The following is a 16,125-nucleotide window of genomic DNA, read 5'->3' as shown; positions in this document are numbered from 1 at the left end:
CTACAGTAGACTGGATACAGTGAAGTTCATCACCACATACCACATGAGTAACGCCCTCAACAGTTTGCTGAGGACTCTTCCTAGTTCCAACACCATATCAGGGCATTTAGCACTGAAGCTAACGGTAGAAGAGATGGTGGGAGAATCATAAAGATAAGATATTGCTACCATGGAAAGAAAAAAATACATGCATATAAAACTCCTTTGTGACAAAGCAGAGATAGGAAACAACGGTCATACCCACATACCTAGTTAACAATATCGTGGCATCACAAACCAAACTATGCAGGCTTGGCTATTAGTTCTTTACAAGTTGTACTTTTCAGCACAGTTCCAGTAATTATGTATTGTCGTGGATGTGCAAGCAGGTCCGTTCAGTACAGCTTGGTTTGGCTTGGTTTGACTCAGTAGTGTGAATAGAGAACAGATACAGCAGAGCGAGGGTGGAGCATGGCACTAACGTTGGGACACAGACAGAACAGTCAGAGAACAAAGAGAAGAGGGTGAGGATGGAGACTGACTAAGAGAGGAGGGTGACAATGGAGGATGACAGAGAGAGGAGAGTTGAGGGGGATAAAGCGAGGAGGGTAAGGGTGGAGGGTAGCAAAGAGAGGAGAGTGATGGTGGAGGGTGGTACTCACGTTGGCACTCATTGGGGCTGTCTGTTGTCGCCACCCGCCATGGCTTCTGGTTGAACCCTGGACAGCAACGGTCACATGACTCACCACAGGTGTTGTGTTTGCACTCGCACTGCAGCCTAAAGACAGGAGGAGAAAAGAAGAGACATCTGGGTTTCCTGCATCATTCTTTCACGTATGACTCTCCAAGAACGGCGCCGGAGGGGATGGCTGCTGTTTTACGTGCTCCTAACCAACTGTGCTATTTTGTTCATTTTTTGCGTTGATTTTGTACATAATGTTGCTGCTACAACATTATGCTATAACTTCTGGACATCCGCACAGCAATTACTCACCTCGAACTGGACGAAGAAGATTTTTCTTTAACGAGTCTGACACGAAGGATATACTGCTTTCTCTGGAACGGGCCCAAATCCACGTCATTTGCGTGAAGAAAATACAGAGAAAAAGTGGACGGAGGTCGGCTGCCTTCTGAGAATTCGTAGGAGAGTAAGTAAACCCCCTCTTAGCCAGTCCTATTAGCCAACGTGCAATCATTGGATCACAAAATGGATGAGCTCCGATCAAGGATATCCTACCAACGGGACATTAAAAACTGTAATATCTTATGTTTCACCGAGTCGTGGTTTTACGACAACATGGATAACATACAGCTGGCAGGGTTTTCGGTCCATCAGCAAGACAGAACAGCTGCCTCCGGTAAGGGGTGGCGGTCTGTGTCTATTTGTAAATAACAGCTGGTGCGCAAAATCTAATATTAAGGAAGTCTCGAGGTTTTGCTCACCTGAGGTAGTATCTCATGATATGCTATTATATTATTACCACACTATTTACCAAGGGAGTTTTCATCTATATTTTTCGTAGTTGTCTGTTTACCACCACAAACCGATGCTGGAATTAAGACGGCACTCAACGAGCTGTATAAGGCCATAAACAAACAGGAAATTCTCATCCAGAAGCGGCGCTCCTAGTTGCCGGGGACTTTAAAGCAGGGAAACTTACATCTATTTTACCTCATTTCTACTAACATGTTAACTGTGTCACGCCCTGATCTGTTTCACCTGTCCTTGTGATTGTCTCCACCCCCTCCAGGTGTCGCTGTATTTATCCCTGTGTTTCTTGCAAGCTAAAACTAAAGCAGGAAGTACCAGTGACTCACTCAACAAGGAAGTGGTCAGAGGACGCAGATGCTAAGCTACAGGACTGTTTTCCTAGGACAGACAGGAAAAAGTTTCGGGATTCTTCCGATGACATGGAGGAGTACACCACAACAGTCACTGGCTTCATCAATAAGTGCATTGATGACGTTGTCCCCAGTGACCGTACGTACGTACATACCCTAGCCAAAAGCCATGGATTACAGGCAACAGCGAAATAACTTCTCTGTCCGCTTCGAGGCAAGCAACACTGAAGCATGCATGAGAACATCAGATGTTCTGAATGACTGTGTGATCACGCTCTCCATAGCCGATGTGAGTAAGACCTTTAAACTGGTCAACATTCACTAGGCCACAGGGCCAGACGGACTACCAGGATGTGTACTCTGAGCATGCACTCACAAGTGTCATTTTCTTTTTTCTTTTTTTGTGTGTTTTTTTGTTGTTGTTTTTTTAATTTTACCCCTTTTTCTCCCCAATTTCGTGGTATCCAATTAAAGTCATGTGTCCTCCGATCCACAAGATACTCAGATTCCCAAGACGCACTGCTTCTTAACACAGCGCCGGAAGCCAGCCGCACCAATGTGTCGGAGGAAACACCGTGCACCTGGCAACCTTGGTTAGTGCGCACTGCTCCCGGCCCGCCACAGGAGTCGCTGGTGCGCGATGAGACAAGGATTTCCCTACCGGCCAAAACCCTCCCTAACCCGGACGACGCTAGGCCAATTGTGCGTCGCCCCACGGACCTCCCGGTCGCGGCCGGTTACGACAGAGCCTGGGCGCGAACCCAGAGTCTCTAGGGGCACAGCTGGCGCTGCAGTACAGCGCCCTTAACCACTGCGTCACCCGGGAGGCACCCGGGTGTCATTTTCAACCTGTCTGTAATACCAACATGTTTCAAACAGACCACCATAGTCCCTGTGCCCAAGAACACAAAGGTAACCTGCCTGAATGACTTCTGACCCGTAGCACTCACGTCTGCAGCTATGTGCTGCTTTGAAAGGCTGGTCATGGCTCACATCAACACCATTATCCCAGAAACCCTAGACCCACTCCAATTTGCATACCGCCCCAACAGATCCACAGATTATGCAATTTCTATTGCACTCCACACTGTCCCTTCCCACCTTGACAAAAGGAACACCTATGTGAGAATGCTATTCATTGACTACAGCTAAGTGCTCAACACCATAGTGCCCTCAAAGCTCATCACTAACCTAAGGACCCTGGGACTAAACACTTCCATCTGCAACTGGATCCTGGACTTCCTAACGGCCGCCCCCAGGTGGTAAGGGTAGGTAACAACACATCTACCATGCTGATCCTCAACACAGGGCCCCCTCAGGGGTGCGTACTCAGTCCCCTCCTGTACTGAGCACGACTCTAACACCATCATTAAGTTTGCCAACGACAACAACAGTGGTTGGCCTGATCACAGGCAGCTTACAGGGAGGAGGTCAGAGACCTGGCAGTGTGGTGCCAGGATAACAACCTCTCCCTCAATGTGATCGAGACAAAGGAGATGATTGTGGACTACAGAAAAAGGAGGACCGAGCTCGTCCCCATTCTCATCAACGGGGCTGTAGAGGAGCAGGTTGAGAGCTTCAAGTTCCTTTGTGTCCACATCATCAACAAACTAACATGGTCCAAACACACCAAGACATTGGTGAAGAGGGCATGACAACGCCTATTCCACCTCAGGAGACTGAAAAGATTTGTCATGGGTCCTCAAATCCTCAAAAAGGTCTACAGCTGCACCATCAAGAGCATCCTAACTGGTTGCATCACTGCCTGGTATGGTAACTGCTCGACCTCCGACCGACCGCAAGGCACGACAGAGAGTAGTGCGTATGGCCCAGTACATCAATGGGGCCAAGCTTCCTGCCATCCAATACCTCTAGACCAGGCGGTGTCAGAGGAAGGCCCAAAGCATTGCCAAGGACTCCAGCCACCCTAGTCATTGACTGTCCTCTCTGCTACTGTTACGGTGCGTGAATGAGGACCCAAAAGCGAATCAACTTAAACAGAGCTTCTTTAATTACCAAACATAGGTAGGCTCAGATGGACCGGCAGATTCCGACAGGACAGGACAAGGTTACAGCAAACATGACGACAGTCTGGTTCAGGCATGAATGACACAAACAAACAAGAATCCGACAAGGACAGGAGCAGAAACAGAGAGAGATATTGGGACCTAATCAGAGGGAAAAAAGGGAACAGGTGGGGAACGGGGTGAATGGGTAGTTAGAGGAGACAAGGGACAGCTGGGGGAAAGCGGGGGAGAAAAGGTAACCTAACACGACCAGCAGAGGGAGACAGGGTGAAGGGAAAGGACAGAGACAAGACAACATGACAGTACATGACAGTACCCCCCCACTCACCGAGCGCCTCCTGGCGCACTCGAGGAGGAAACCTGGCGGCAACGGAGGAAATCATCAATCAGCGCACGGTCCAGCACGTCCCGAGAGGGAACCCAACTCCTCTCCTCAGGACCGTACCCCTCCCAGTCAACTAGGTACTGATGACCACGGCCCCGAGGACGCATGTCCAAGATTTTACGGACCCTGTAGATAGGTGCGCCCTCGACAAGGATGGGGGGGGGGGGGGGAAGACGAGCGGGGGCGCGAAGAACGGGCTTAACACAGGAGACATGGAAGACCGGGTGGACGCGACGAAGATATCGCGGAAGAAGAAGTCGCACTGCGACAGGATTAATGACCTGAGAGATACGGAATGGACCAATGAACCGCGGGGTCAACTTGCGAGAAGCCGTCTTAAGGGGAAGGTTCTGAGTGGAGAGCCAAACTTTCTGACCGCGACAATATCTAGGGCTCTTAGTTCTACGCTTATTAGCAGCTCTCACAGTCTGCGCCCTATAACGGCAAAGTGCAGACCTGACCCTCTTCCAGGTGCGCTCGCAACGTTGGACAAAAGCCTGAGCGGAGGGGACGCTGGACTCGGCGAACTGAGATGAGAACAACGGAGGCTGGTACCCGAGGCTACTCTGAAAAGGAGATAGCCCGGTCGCAGACGAAGGAAGCGAGTTGTGGGCGTATTCTGCCCAGGGGAGCTGTTCTGACCAAGACGCAGGGTTGCGAAAAGAAAGACTGCGTAAGATGCGACCAATAGTCTGATTGGCCCGTTCTGCTTGACCGTTAGACTGGGGGTGAAAGCCGGAAGAGAGACTGACGGAAGCCCCAATCAAACGGCAAAACTCCCTCCAAAATTGAGACGTGAATTGCGGACCTCTGTCCGAAACGACGTCTGACGGAAGGCCATGAATTCTGAAAACATTCTCGATGATGATTTGTGCCGTCTCTTTAGCAGAAGGAAGCTTAGCAAGGGGAATGAAATGAGCCGCCTTAGAGAACCTATCGACAACCGTAAGAATAACAGTCTTCCCCGCTGACGAAGGCAGTCCGGTGACAAAATCTAAGGCGATGTGAGACCACGGTCGAGAGGGAATAGGAAGCGGCCTGAGACGGCCGGCAGGAGGAGAGTTACCGGACTTAGTCTGCGCGCAGACCGAACAAGCAGCCACGAAACGACGCGTGTCATGCTCCCGGGTGGGCCACCAGAAACGCTGGCGAATGGAAGCAAGCGTACCCCGAACGCCAGGGTGGCCGGCTAACTTGGCAGAGTGAGCCCACTGAAGAACGGCCAGACGAGTAGGAACGGGAACGAAAAGAAGGTTCCTAGGACAAGCGCGCGGCGACGGAGTCTGAGTGAGTGCTTGCTTTACCTGCCTCTCAATTCCCCAGACAGTCAACCCGACAACACGCCCCTCAGGGAGAATCCCCTCGGGGTCAGTGGAGGCTACTGAAGAACTGAAGAGACGAGACAAAGCATCAGGCTTGGTGTTCTTAGAGCCCGGACGATAAGAAATCACGAACTCGAAACGAGCGAAAAACAGCGCCCAACGCGCCTGACGCGCATTAAGTCGTTTGGCAGAACGGATGTACTCAAGGTTCCTATGGTCAGTCCAAACGACAAAAGGAACGGTCGCCCCCTCCAACCACTGTCGCCATTCGCCTAGGGCTAACCGGATGGCGAGCAGTTCGCGGTTACCCACATCATAGTTACGTTCCGACGGCGACAGGCGATGAGAAAAATACGCGCATGGGTGGACCTTGTCGTCAGAGAGGGAGCGCTGAGAAAGGATGGCTCCCACTCCCACCTCTGACGCGTCAACCTCGACAACGAACTGTCTAGAGACGTCAGGTGTAACAAGGATAGGAGCGGATGTAAAACGATTCTTGAGGAGATCAAAAGCTCCCTGGGCGGAAACGGACCACTTAAAGCACGTCTTGACAGAAGTAAGGGCTGTGAGAGGAGCTGCCACCTGACCGAAATTACGGATGAAACGACGATAGAAGTTCGCGAAGCCGAGAAAGCGCTGCAGCTCGACGCGTGACTTAGGGACGGGCCAATCAATGACAGCTTGGACCTTAGCGGGATCCATCTTAATGCCTTCAGCGGAAATAACAGAACCGAGAAATGTGACGGAGGAGGCATGAAAAGTGCACTTCTCAGCCTTCACAAAAAGACAATTCTCTAAAAGGCGCTGGAGGACACGTCGAACGTGCTGAACATGAATCTGGAGTGACGGTGAAAAAATCAGGATATCGTCAAGGTAAACGAAAACAAAGATGTTCAGCATGTCTCTCAGGACATCATTGACTAATGCCTGAAAGACAGCTGGAGCGTTAGCGAGGCCGAAAGGAAGAACCCGGTATTCAAAGTGCCCTAACGGAGTGTTAAACGCCGTCTTCCACTCGTCCCCCTCCCTGATGCGCACGAGATGGTAAGCGTTACGAAGGTCCAACTTAGTGAAAAACCTGGCTCCCTGCAGGATCTCGAAGGCTGAAGACATAAGAGGAAGCGGATAACGATTCTTCACTGTTATGTCATTCAGCCCTCGATAATCTATGCAGGGGCGCAGAGACCCGTCCTTCTTCTTGACAAAAAAAAACCCCGCTCCGGCGGGAGAGGAGGAGGGGACTATGGTACCGGCGTCAAGAGCTACAGACAAATAATCCTCGAGAGCCTTACGTTCGGGAGCCGACAGAGAGTATAGTCTACCCCGGGGGGGGGTGGTTCCCGGAAGGAGATCAATACTACAATCATACGACCGGTGTGGAGGAAGAGAGGTGGCCCTGGACCGACTGAACACCGTGCGCAGATCGTGATATTCCTCCGGCACCCCTGTCAAATCACCAGGCTCCTCCTGTGAAGAAGAGACAGAGGAAACAGGAGGGATAGCAGACATTAAACATTTCACATGACAAGAGACGTTCCAGGAGAGGATAGAATTACTAGACCAATTAATGGAAGGATTATGACAAACTAGCCAGGGATGGCCCAAAACAACAGGTGTAAAAGGTGAACGAAAAATTAAAAAAGAAATGGTTTCACTATGATTACCAGAAACAGTGAGGGTTAAAGGTAGCGTCTCACGCTGAATCCTGGGGAGAGGACTACCATCCAGGGCGAACAAGGCCGTGGGCTCCTTTAACTGTCTGAGAGGAATGTCATGTTCCCGAGCCCAGGTCTCGTCCATAAAACAGCCCTCCGCCCCAGAGTCTATTAAGGCACTGCAGGAAGCTGACGAACCGGTCCAGCGTAGATGGACCGACAAGGTAGTGCAGGATCTTGAAGGAGAGACAGGAGTAGTAGCGCTCACCAGTAGCCCTCCGCTTACTGACGAGCTCTGGCCTTTTACTGGACATGAAGTGACAAAATGACCAGCGGAACCGCAATAGAGACAGAGGCGGTTGGTGATTCTCCGTTCCCTCTCCTCAGTCGAGATGCGGATACCTCCCAGCTGCATGGGCTCAGCACCCGAGCCGGCAGAGGAAGATGGTAGTGATGCGGAGAGGGAGGCGACGGAGAGCGCGAGCTCCTTTCCACGAGCTCGGTGACGAAGATCAACCCGTCGCTCAATGCGAATAGCGAGTTCAATCAAGGAATCCACGCTGGAAGGAACCTCCCGGGAGAGAATCTCATCCTTTACCTCTGCGCGGAAACCCTCCAGAAGACGAGCGAGCAAGGCCGGCTCGTTCCAGCCACTGGAGACAGCAAGAGTGCGAAACTCAATAGAGTAGTCTGTTATGGATCGATTGCCTTGACATAGGGAAGACAGGGCCCTGGAAGCCTCCTCCCCAAAAACAGATCGATCAAAAACCCGTATCATCTCCTCCTTAAAGTCTTGATACTGGTTAGTACACTCAGCCCTTGCCTCCCAGATTGCCGTGCCCCACTCACGAGCCCGTCCAATAAGGAGAGATATGACGTAGGCGACACGAGCAGTGCTCCTGGAGTAAGTGTTGGGCTGGAGAGAAAACACAATATCACACTGGGTGAGGAACGAGCGGCATTCAGTGGGCTCCCCAGAGTAACACGGCGGGTTATTGATTCTGGGCTCCGGAGATTCGAAAGCCCTGGAAGTGGCCGGTGGATCGAGGCGGAGATGGTGAACCTGTTCTGTGAGGTTGGAGACTTGGGTGGCCAGGGTCTCAACGGCATGTCGAGCAGCAGACAATTCCTGCTTGTGTCTGCCTAGCATCGCTCCCTGGATCTCGACGGCTGAGTGGAGAGGATCCGAAGTCGCTGGGTCCATTCTTGGTCGGATTCTTCTGTTACGGTGCGTGAATGAGGACCCAAAAGCGAATCAACTTAAACAGAGCTTCTTTAATTACCAAACATAGGTAGGCTCAGATGGACCGGCAGATTCCGACAGGACAGGACAAGGTTACAGCAAACATGACGACAGTCTGGTTCAGGCATGAATGACACAAACAAACAAGAATCCGACAAGGACAGGAGCAGAAACAGAGAGAGATATTGGGACCTAATCAGAGGGAAAAAAGGGAACAGGTGGGGAACGGGGTGAATGGGTAGTTAGAGGAGACAAGGGACAGCTGGGGGAAAGCGGGGGAGAAAAGGTAACCTAACACGACCAGCAGAGGGAGACAGGGTGAAGGGAAAGGACAGAGACAAGACAACATGACAGTACATGACAGCTACCACACGGCAAGCGGGACCGGAATGCCAAGTCTAGGTCAAAAAGGCTTCTTAACAGCTTCTACCCCCACTCTTGAACAGTTAATGAAATGGCTACCCGGACTATTTGCATTGTCCCCACCCTACCCCCCATTTTTACGCTGCTGCTACTCTCTGTTTATTATCTTTGCATAGTCACTTTACCTCTACCTACATGGACATATTACCTCAATTACCTCAACTAACCGGTGCCCCAGCACATTGACTCTGTACCGGTACCCCCTGTATATTAGCCGCGCTACTGTTATATTATTGTTGCTCTTTAATTATTTGTTATATTTCTATTTTTCTTAAAACTGCATTGTTGGTTAAGGGCTTGTAAGTAAGCATTTCACTGTAAGGTTTACACCTGTTGTATTCGGATCATGTGAAAATAAAATGTAATTTCATTTTGAAGAGAGGATGTCATGTAGCCTACCTGTATATAATCAATATCGAGCATCTCTACTCAAAAGCATCTTCATGCAGTGTAAGGTGTAAAACAGTCAAATAACTTCCAAAGTGAGTGAAGCAAATACAAAGGATAGATCAGTCGTCACTGTCAAACTGCAGTATGATGTCATTAACCCTTATTGTTTTTCATTGCCGATAAAATACATCACCTCTTTAACAACATCATCTTGGCCTCTTGCCAACGGTTTACATCACACTTACAATTACTACTAATCAGTATAACTAAAATAACCTGTTGCCTTTTTACAATGGCAACGCCAGGAAACAAACAGATGAGGTCATTTCCTTTCTATCAAACCACCACCTATCTCTTCAATCTCAGACACAGATACTCTAAACTACACCAACAACAGTTTTAATCTCATCCCATACGTTCCAGAAAACCAACTGACTGAACACAACACATCCATTCAAACCTGTAAATGATGAATAAACAATCTACAAAAGAAGAGTTTATCATTCTGGATTGCTCAATGGATCCTCTCCTCTTTCTTTTGGGAGACGTTTGCATACATAATACGCGTATTACAGTGAATGAATGATAGACAGATAATTCAATTGTAAGCATCAACAATAAGAACCTAAGTTAAAAAGAAACAATGTTTTAGCTTGTCAAAAACAAGTGCAGAGGCTTGATGTTACAGGTGAAGGTAAGAAAAGGGCTCAACTCACCGATTCGGGTTGCCTTGGTTACGTCCCCCACACACCTGTGCATGGCCGTGACAAACGCAGCGTCCCCCGACACTGATGTCTTTGATGCTGTAGTAATACTGTCAACCACACAGAGAGGGAACAACACCGTCTGAATATTGTAGCAGAACCAAAACAATCAGCTCTATTTGAAACACTATATATACACATATCAACCTCACCTAAACAAACCCAGCCATTGTCTGGCACCGCAGCTGATCTGAGTCACATTGGGTTAACTGGTTTTTAGTCATGGTCTAGGCCACAGACCCTCACTAGCATCATTTAAGATGCATTTATACAGGTACAGTACCAGTCAAACGTTTGGACACACCTACTCATTCCAGGGTAACCAAAGAAGTAACCAAAGGAGTTAAATAAATCATCCAAACTATTTCATGTCTTCACTATTATTCTACAATGAAGAAAATAATCAAAAATAAAGAATAACCCTGGAATGAGTAGGTGTGTCCAAACGTTTGACTGGTACACGTACACACACACTCCGAACATTGCTCGTCCTAATATTGATATATTTCTTAATTGCATTATTTTTTAATTGCATTTGTGTATATTGTTGTGAATGGTTAGATATTACTGCACTGTTGGAACTAGGAACACAAGCATTTCGCTACATTTGATTTGATGAGGCAGCAGGTAGGCTGCATATAACAGGTTGGTGTGAGACAACGTCATTGTGTTTTGTACTCTGCTGACGATGCATTTCTTGTTGAGTTGAGCTGTATTGAACTGAACTGAATTGATCTGAACTGTAATTAACTGAATTGGGTGCCTGTGCTGCTGTTGTGCGACTCAGTCTCACCCTGCGTGTGACAGTGGGGTCCCTCTGGGCCTTGGAGATGAGGTGCCCCAACAGAGTGCTGGTCCTGAGGAAGTGCAGGCGGATGTTGGTGGCCTTGGTGAAATCTCTCAGCACTGGAGAATAGCTGAAGTTCTTAGAGCCCGGGCGACCGTTGACCAGGGACACCACAATCTGGACAACAACACAACATCACTCAGACAACAATATCCCCATCAGTCTACAGAAGTAGTAGTCTTTAGGTACATTTCACAGGATTCAGCAATTCCCATTCCCAATTCAGTTTCTCACCTCTCCGTTCTCCAATGGGACAGTTTTAGAGTACTCTGTGGTGCAGATCTGGTCGTCATCTCCAACTATGCGCCCATTCGGTTGTTTGCCAAACCTCTCAATGCACTCCCTTTCAGAATCTGATATCAAGAACACAAAGAGTGGTCTGTCAAATACACAGGAGGTTGGTGGCCCCTTAATTGGAAGGAGGACGGGCTCATAGTAATGGATGGAACGGAATAAATGGAATGGTATCGAGCTCAAACACAATGTTTCCATGTGTTTTTATACCATTCCATTGACTCCATTCCAGTCATTATTATGAGCTGTCCTCCTCTCAACAGCCTCCTGTGGTCAAATACCATCATCTCTCTATCAGGGGCCCACCGTGACAGGCCTTGGTGGTTATTTGTCTAAAATACTTTCTTTATCAAATTCATCTGCATCTTTTGCCTCTGATCTTATCCATCACTATAAGAAGAAAAAAAGCATGTAGCCTTGTCTGAGCCAGAACGGCCCATAGGGCAGGAGTCTATATCCTGTTTCTGTAGCATGAGGCAGCTTGATGTACAAGTACACCCCCTGGAGAGGACGCTAGTCTATTGCAGGGCCTTGACTGTAACCCTGAATCGAAATTGGAATGTTGAACAGTGAAAAATCGTTGCCATTTTTATGAAGATACATCTACTGAATAACAAGAATCAAGACTATTTAATACATAGAGCCAGGAGTATATAAATCGTCGAGAGAGAGACAATCCTAAAATGAAATTCAAAAGGAGAGATGAGGCACAGCTGTTTCTGCTGGGAAGGTGTGTGTGCTCACACACATGCCTCACAGGGACGGGACATGTCTTCACTTTGAGAGCAGGCTGGTGAGTCTGTGTAGGCCAGGGGGCGGTATATAGGAGAGACTAGGCCTACTGACTGGATCATAGATGCATCATAAGTCACTCATAAACCAAGCTTTTTGCACTCATGGGTAAGTATTAGTATTACAGCTCTGTAGAACAGCACGTTATGGGCTTCACAAATCTTTTACGAAGACATTTCGTCACAATATGACATTTTCATCTGTGTGGTAATGTTTGCCAGTTCCCTCTAGTCTGCATTAAGCAGCAACACATCTGAATTTCAAGGTATATGAAAAAACATGTACTGGACGATAGGTCATCTTCATGTTCCAATAATGCTGTTTTCAACTGTTTTAAACGTTTTCAAGTTAGGGCGGCAGGTAGCCTAGCCTGGCCAGTAATCAAAAGGTTGCTGGTTTGAATCCCATAGCCAACTAGGTGATAAATCTGCCGATGTGCCCTTGAGCAAAGTACTTAACCCTAATGGATCCTGTAAGTCTCTCTGGATAAGAGCGTCTGCTAAATGACTCAAACGTAAATGTCAGTCCCGCCCAACCAAGAGCCTTAAAAAGCACAAGCATAATACAGAAATGTGTATACTGTGCTTATGGTGTTAATATGAAAATAAACAGCAACACTTACGAGCAAAGTACTGCCATGAAGCATATGTTTTCCCATGGTCCAGGGAGCGCTCCAGGACCCACAGGTCAGGCCGCGGGGCGTTGGCAAACTTGATCAGGACGTAGGCCACATGGAAGAGCTGAAAATAAGATTAACACAAAGAGTGTAGCAGTGTAATACAAAGGGCTACAAACAAGTTGTTAATGGATTCTGGCAGTAGAAGTTGTTGGTTCAAAACGCTGTGGTTTCCTGTGCCTTGGTCCACTAACACCAGCTCAGTCTTGGCAGACGGCTCAGCCTCAGACAATACTCCATTTCCTTTCACGTGAAGGCTAGAGCACAATCACTTCAACAACAATAATCTACCCGACCTGTACCTCCTCCGGCTAGCGAAAACCACCACAGCCTAATGCCCTGAAATCTGCTGGCTTAGCCGTTGGGCATTGGGTCAAACGTTCTAATCAAATTCTGTGTCTGCTTTCCTTCCTTTTTAATAACAGTTGACTTGAAACTTGTATTTCTCATATCACAACCATGTGGCCCTCAAGTGCTCATATAGTATGGTACAGTAAAAGACAACCATTGGAAATTATAGAGGCTCAATGAGACCTGTGTTGAGAGTGGATGGAACTGCTGCAGGTGCTTCTGAAACACCCATCCTCCATGCCCTCTGGAGAGAGATTTCTCCTTTCAAAGAATACAGGCTTTACAAGAGCACCGGATGATGATGATTGTTCCCCAGTGTACACTACCCTTTCTGTACGACCCTCATGGCTGTTCCCACACTCAATGTTCCTCTCTCGCCATCATCATCATCAGGGCTCAATAGTGGGTTGCTTCAGTTCAGTTACATAGAATTGAAAAGCTGCTTTTTTTCAACAGTCAAAGCCATCTTTGTGGTGGTTGCCATGGAGCTTGCACGGCTCGGAATTAGAACTTATGACATCAGACCACACAGAAGTGGCAATTGCAGTGTAAACAAACACACCTGACCGCCCCGCCCTCACTTTTCTGCTTTTAAGGCTGCAAGTTGAAATTATTTCCAAAAGATTTCATTATTAGCAGAGATCCTAAAACATGAGAGAGAAACATAAAAGAGCATGAACACATGAGCTTGACATACTGCATGAAAACTGTATCTAACAAAGAACATTATCTTCAAAAAGAATGGCCCTGCTTTAAGACTGGCTGCTTGTGGCAAAGTTGAAAAGGATAAAGGCAGGCCCACACTAGTCGGGGATCCTTTAGAGTCTTCAAAACCCCAGCATGCTTTTGTGATTGGAGTTCAAGTTCTCCGTCTGCCCTTGTCTCTCCTTGCACGAGGAAGAGCTGTGCTAATAGTGATATCAAAGCAAAGCAAACTCTTGGCCAAGGAGTCTGAGACTTGTCAATCAGGCTCCACAATTAACTTGGAAGGATTGCATCCCCCCACCTTGAGAAATGACCAGTAGTTAATTTGGCTTTGATTGATCTGAGGATGGTTCAGGGGGTCAGATAGTATGTTGAGCCTGGTCTTGTCTTGCCAAGTCAACACACAAAAACCATTACAGAACACTCCAAGCAGCTGGTCAAAACCTCTGCTTTCAACAAGTAGCCTAGATAAGTGTGCAAAGATCTAAGTTTAGAAACAAAATGAATGAGTGGAAGTCTTAAAGACAATGATTTGTGAGCAATCTTATAGCTCTTGTCTTAACCCCGTTGGTAAACAGCCTGTTCTGACCTCAATTGCTCATGGGAGTGTCTCAAAGCTAATCAGAGAACACTTCCACCCACCATTCTACAGGATGCACAAGGAACAAAAAAATATTATCTGAGATTCAATAGTACACAAACAAAACGTAGGCTGCATATTGTCAGACCTAAAAACAGACACAAGGCAAAGTCTTGGCTGAGAGCTGAGAGGTTGCTATCAATAGACTGGGTTTGTTGAAGAGGAAGGAGCAGGAAGATGTTCGTTCACACGCGTTGGGATGCGATGATGGTGGGACTGGGATGGGGGGTGGGGGGTGGCCAGAGACGTGCCGACTGGCATGTGGGCCTGTTTCAGATTCCTGCCATGCCGTCACATTTCTCCCCCCTCTCCCCCCATGTCACCATGCCAGGGCATGCCACTGCTTTCAGGAACCTGTCCCTGACAAGTGGCACACAACAGCGACAATCTTCTAGGCCAGAGGAACGCAGCTCACACATAAAGCAGAGACCAAACAGATACATTTGTGAGATTAAAAATATCCACCACAAACGGATTCTCTAGTAACTACCTATGAAATATCCCTAAAGTCCAACAAAAATCACAAAATGTGGTAATCAAAAATAAAAAAGTGAACTCTGTCTTTGTACAGGTATAGAACATGAATTACTTCATAGAATAAAAGCAAATCCTGTTTTGGATTGGCATCAGGGTTGGGCTCAATTCAGAATTTTGGAATTGAATCACGGAATCAGTAGGCTATTAAACAAACATATATCTCTACAGAAATAAGACCGATCCTGCTTCTGTTTGAATGTTTGTTAATGTTAATAGCCTACTGATAGCCTACGGAATCAGTAGGCTATTAAACAAACGTTCAAACAGAAGCAGGATCGGTCTTATTTCTGTAGCAACATGGTCTAGGAAAAGGCATCAATTCAACGGCACACTGATGTGTTTCAGAACCGCGGACAGCGACCGCTATCCAACGTGGGAGAAAAGCATTTTATAAAATAATATTATTTTTTATTAGTGTTGCACCATTGTTCTTAAGTAATATAACCCTATACAACTTCAGTAGCACATATCTTAGTGATAGACTGTGCCATCCCCATGACCTCCACAATGGATTAGTCCACAAAGAATGGCATGAATCAGACAGGTGTCTTGTACTAAAGAAATCTCGGTCGACCAACAGCCTATCAACCAAACAATCAACAAATGAGGTATAAAGAACTCAAGTCTGACCGTTGTTTTTTTCGATAATCTACTCACGTTCGCATATGCCAATTCATGGACTGTCTATAAACGGGTTGCATTCGGTTTTGACAGACCAACATCGCATTCGTGTCATCACGTCATCCAAAAACATGGCAGACATTGGGTGAATATAAGTGATGAAGTGATGAAGAAAAAAAAACTGCCTCAGCAACAATTATTTGAATTATTATGTATTTTTGGTGCACAAAGATTACAACTAAAGTGTTTTATTAGGTATTTTCTAATCTGACTTCTCTATGTGATCATCTATGGAAATAGTCTTTCTGAGCCAGGCATCACTTAAATTGCAATACCGAAGCAAGACTGTAGGGGCAGTTGAAACCGTGCTTCTAGAGCGGAACCCTGGCCCCTTGCATTCAACCAGAGAGGAAGAGGCGAAGCGAGAGGGGAAACTCAGTCCAAAATCTGTCTCCTCCAGCATGTGGTGTTTTTTAGTTTTTCACCCACCAAACAATCAGGTTTTGTTTTGAGGTCAATGAGAGAGTGTTGAATTTAGTCAACAAAAACACTATGGTTTATTTGTAACATGAGGCTAATTTGATAGAATAGAAGTTTCATAAGGCTTAGGTTGTGACGAGTGTACTGATATA

At 47.2% G+C, this 16,125-nt stretch overlaps 1 protein-coding gene across 9 annotated transcripts in view; it reads right to left on the bottom strand.

Moving 5' to 3' along the window:
* Positions 1-16,125, bottom strand: part of LOC110530407 (laminin subunit alpha-3) — a 119,336-nt gene that overhangs the window by 80,006 nt on the left and 23,205 nt on the right. For all 9 annotated transcript variants that reach the window (XM_036986044.2, XM_036986047.2, XM_090182407.1 and 6 more), the window contains 5 exons: positions 12,586-12,703; positions 11,112-11,230; positions 10,824-10,994; positions 9,983-10,080; positions 642-757 (listed from right to left, as the gene is read on the bottom strand). In XM_036986044.2, the coding sequence (XP_036841939.2) occupies positions 642-757; positions 9,983-10,080; positions 10,824-10,994; positions 11,112-11,230; positions 12,586-12,703 (622 nt within the window). The remainder of the gene's footprint in view (positions 1-641; positions 758-9,982; positions 10,081-10,823; positions 10,995-11,111; positions 11,231-12,585; positions 12,704-16,125) is intronic.

Source organism: Oncorhynchus mykiss, chromosome 8 (assembly GCF_057628025.1).
Source record: "Oncorhynchus mykiss isolate SJ-2025 chromosome 8, ASM5762802v1, whole genome shotgun sequence".
NCBI lineage: Eukaryota > Metazoa > Chordata > Actinopteri > Salmoniformes > Salmonidae > Oncorhynchus > Oncorhynchus mykiss.
This window is presented reverse-complemented; position numbering and strand designations above follow the sequence as displayed.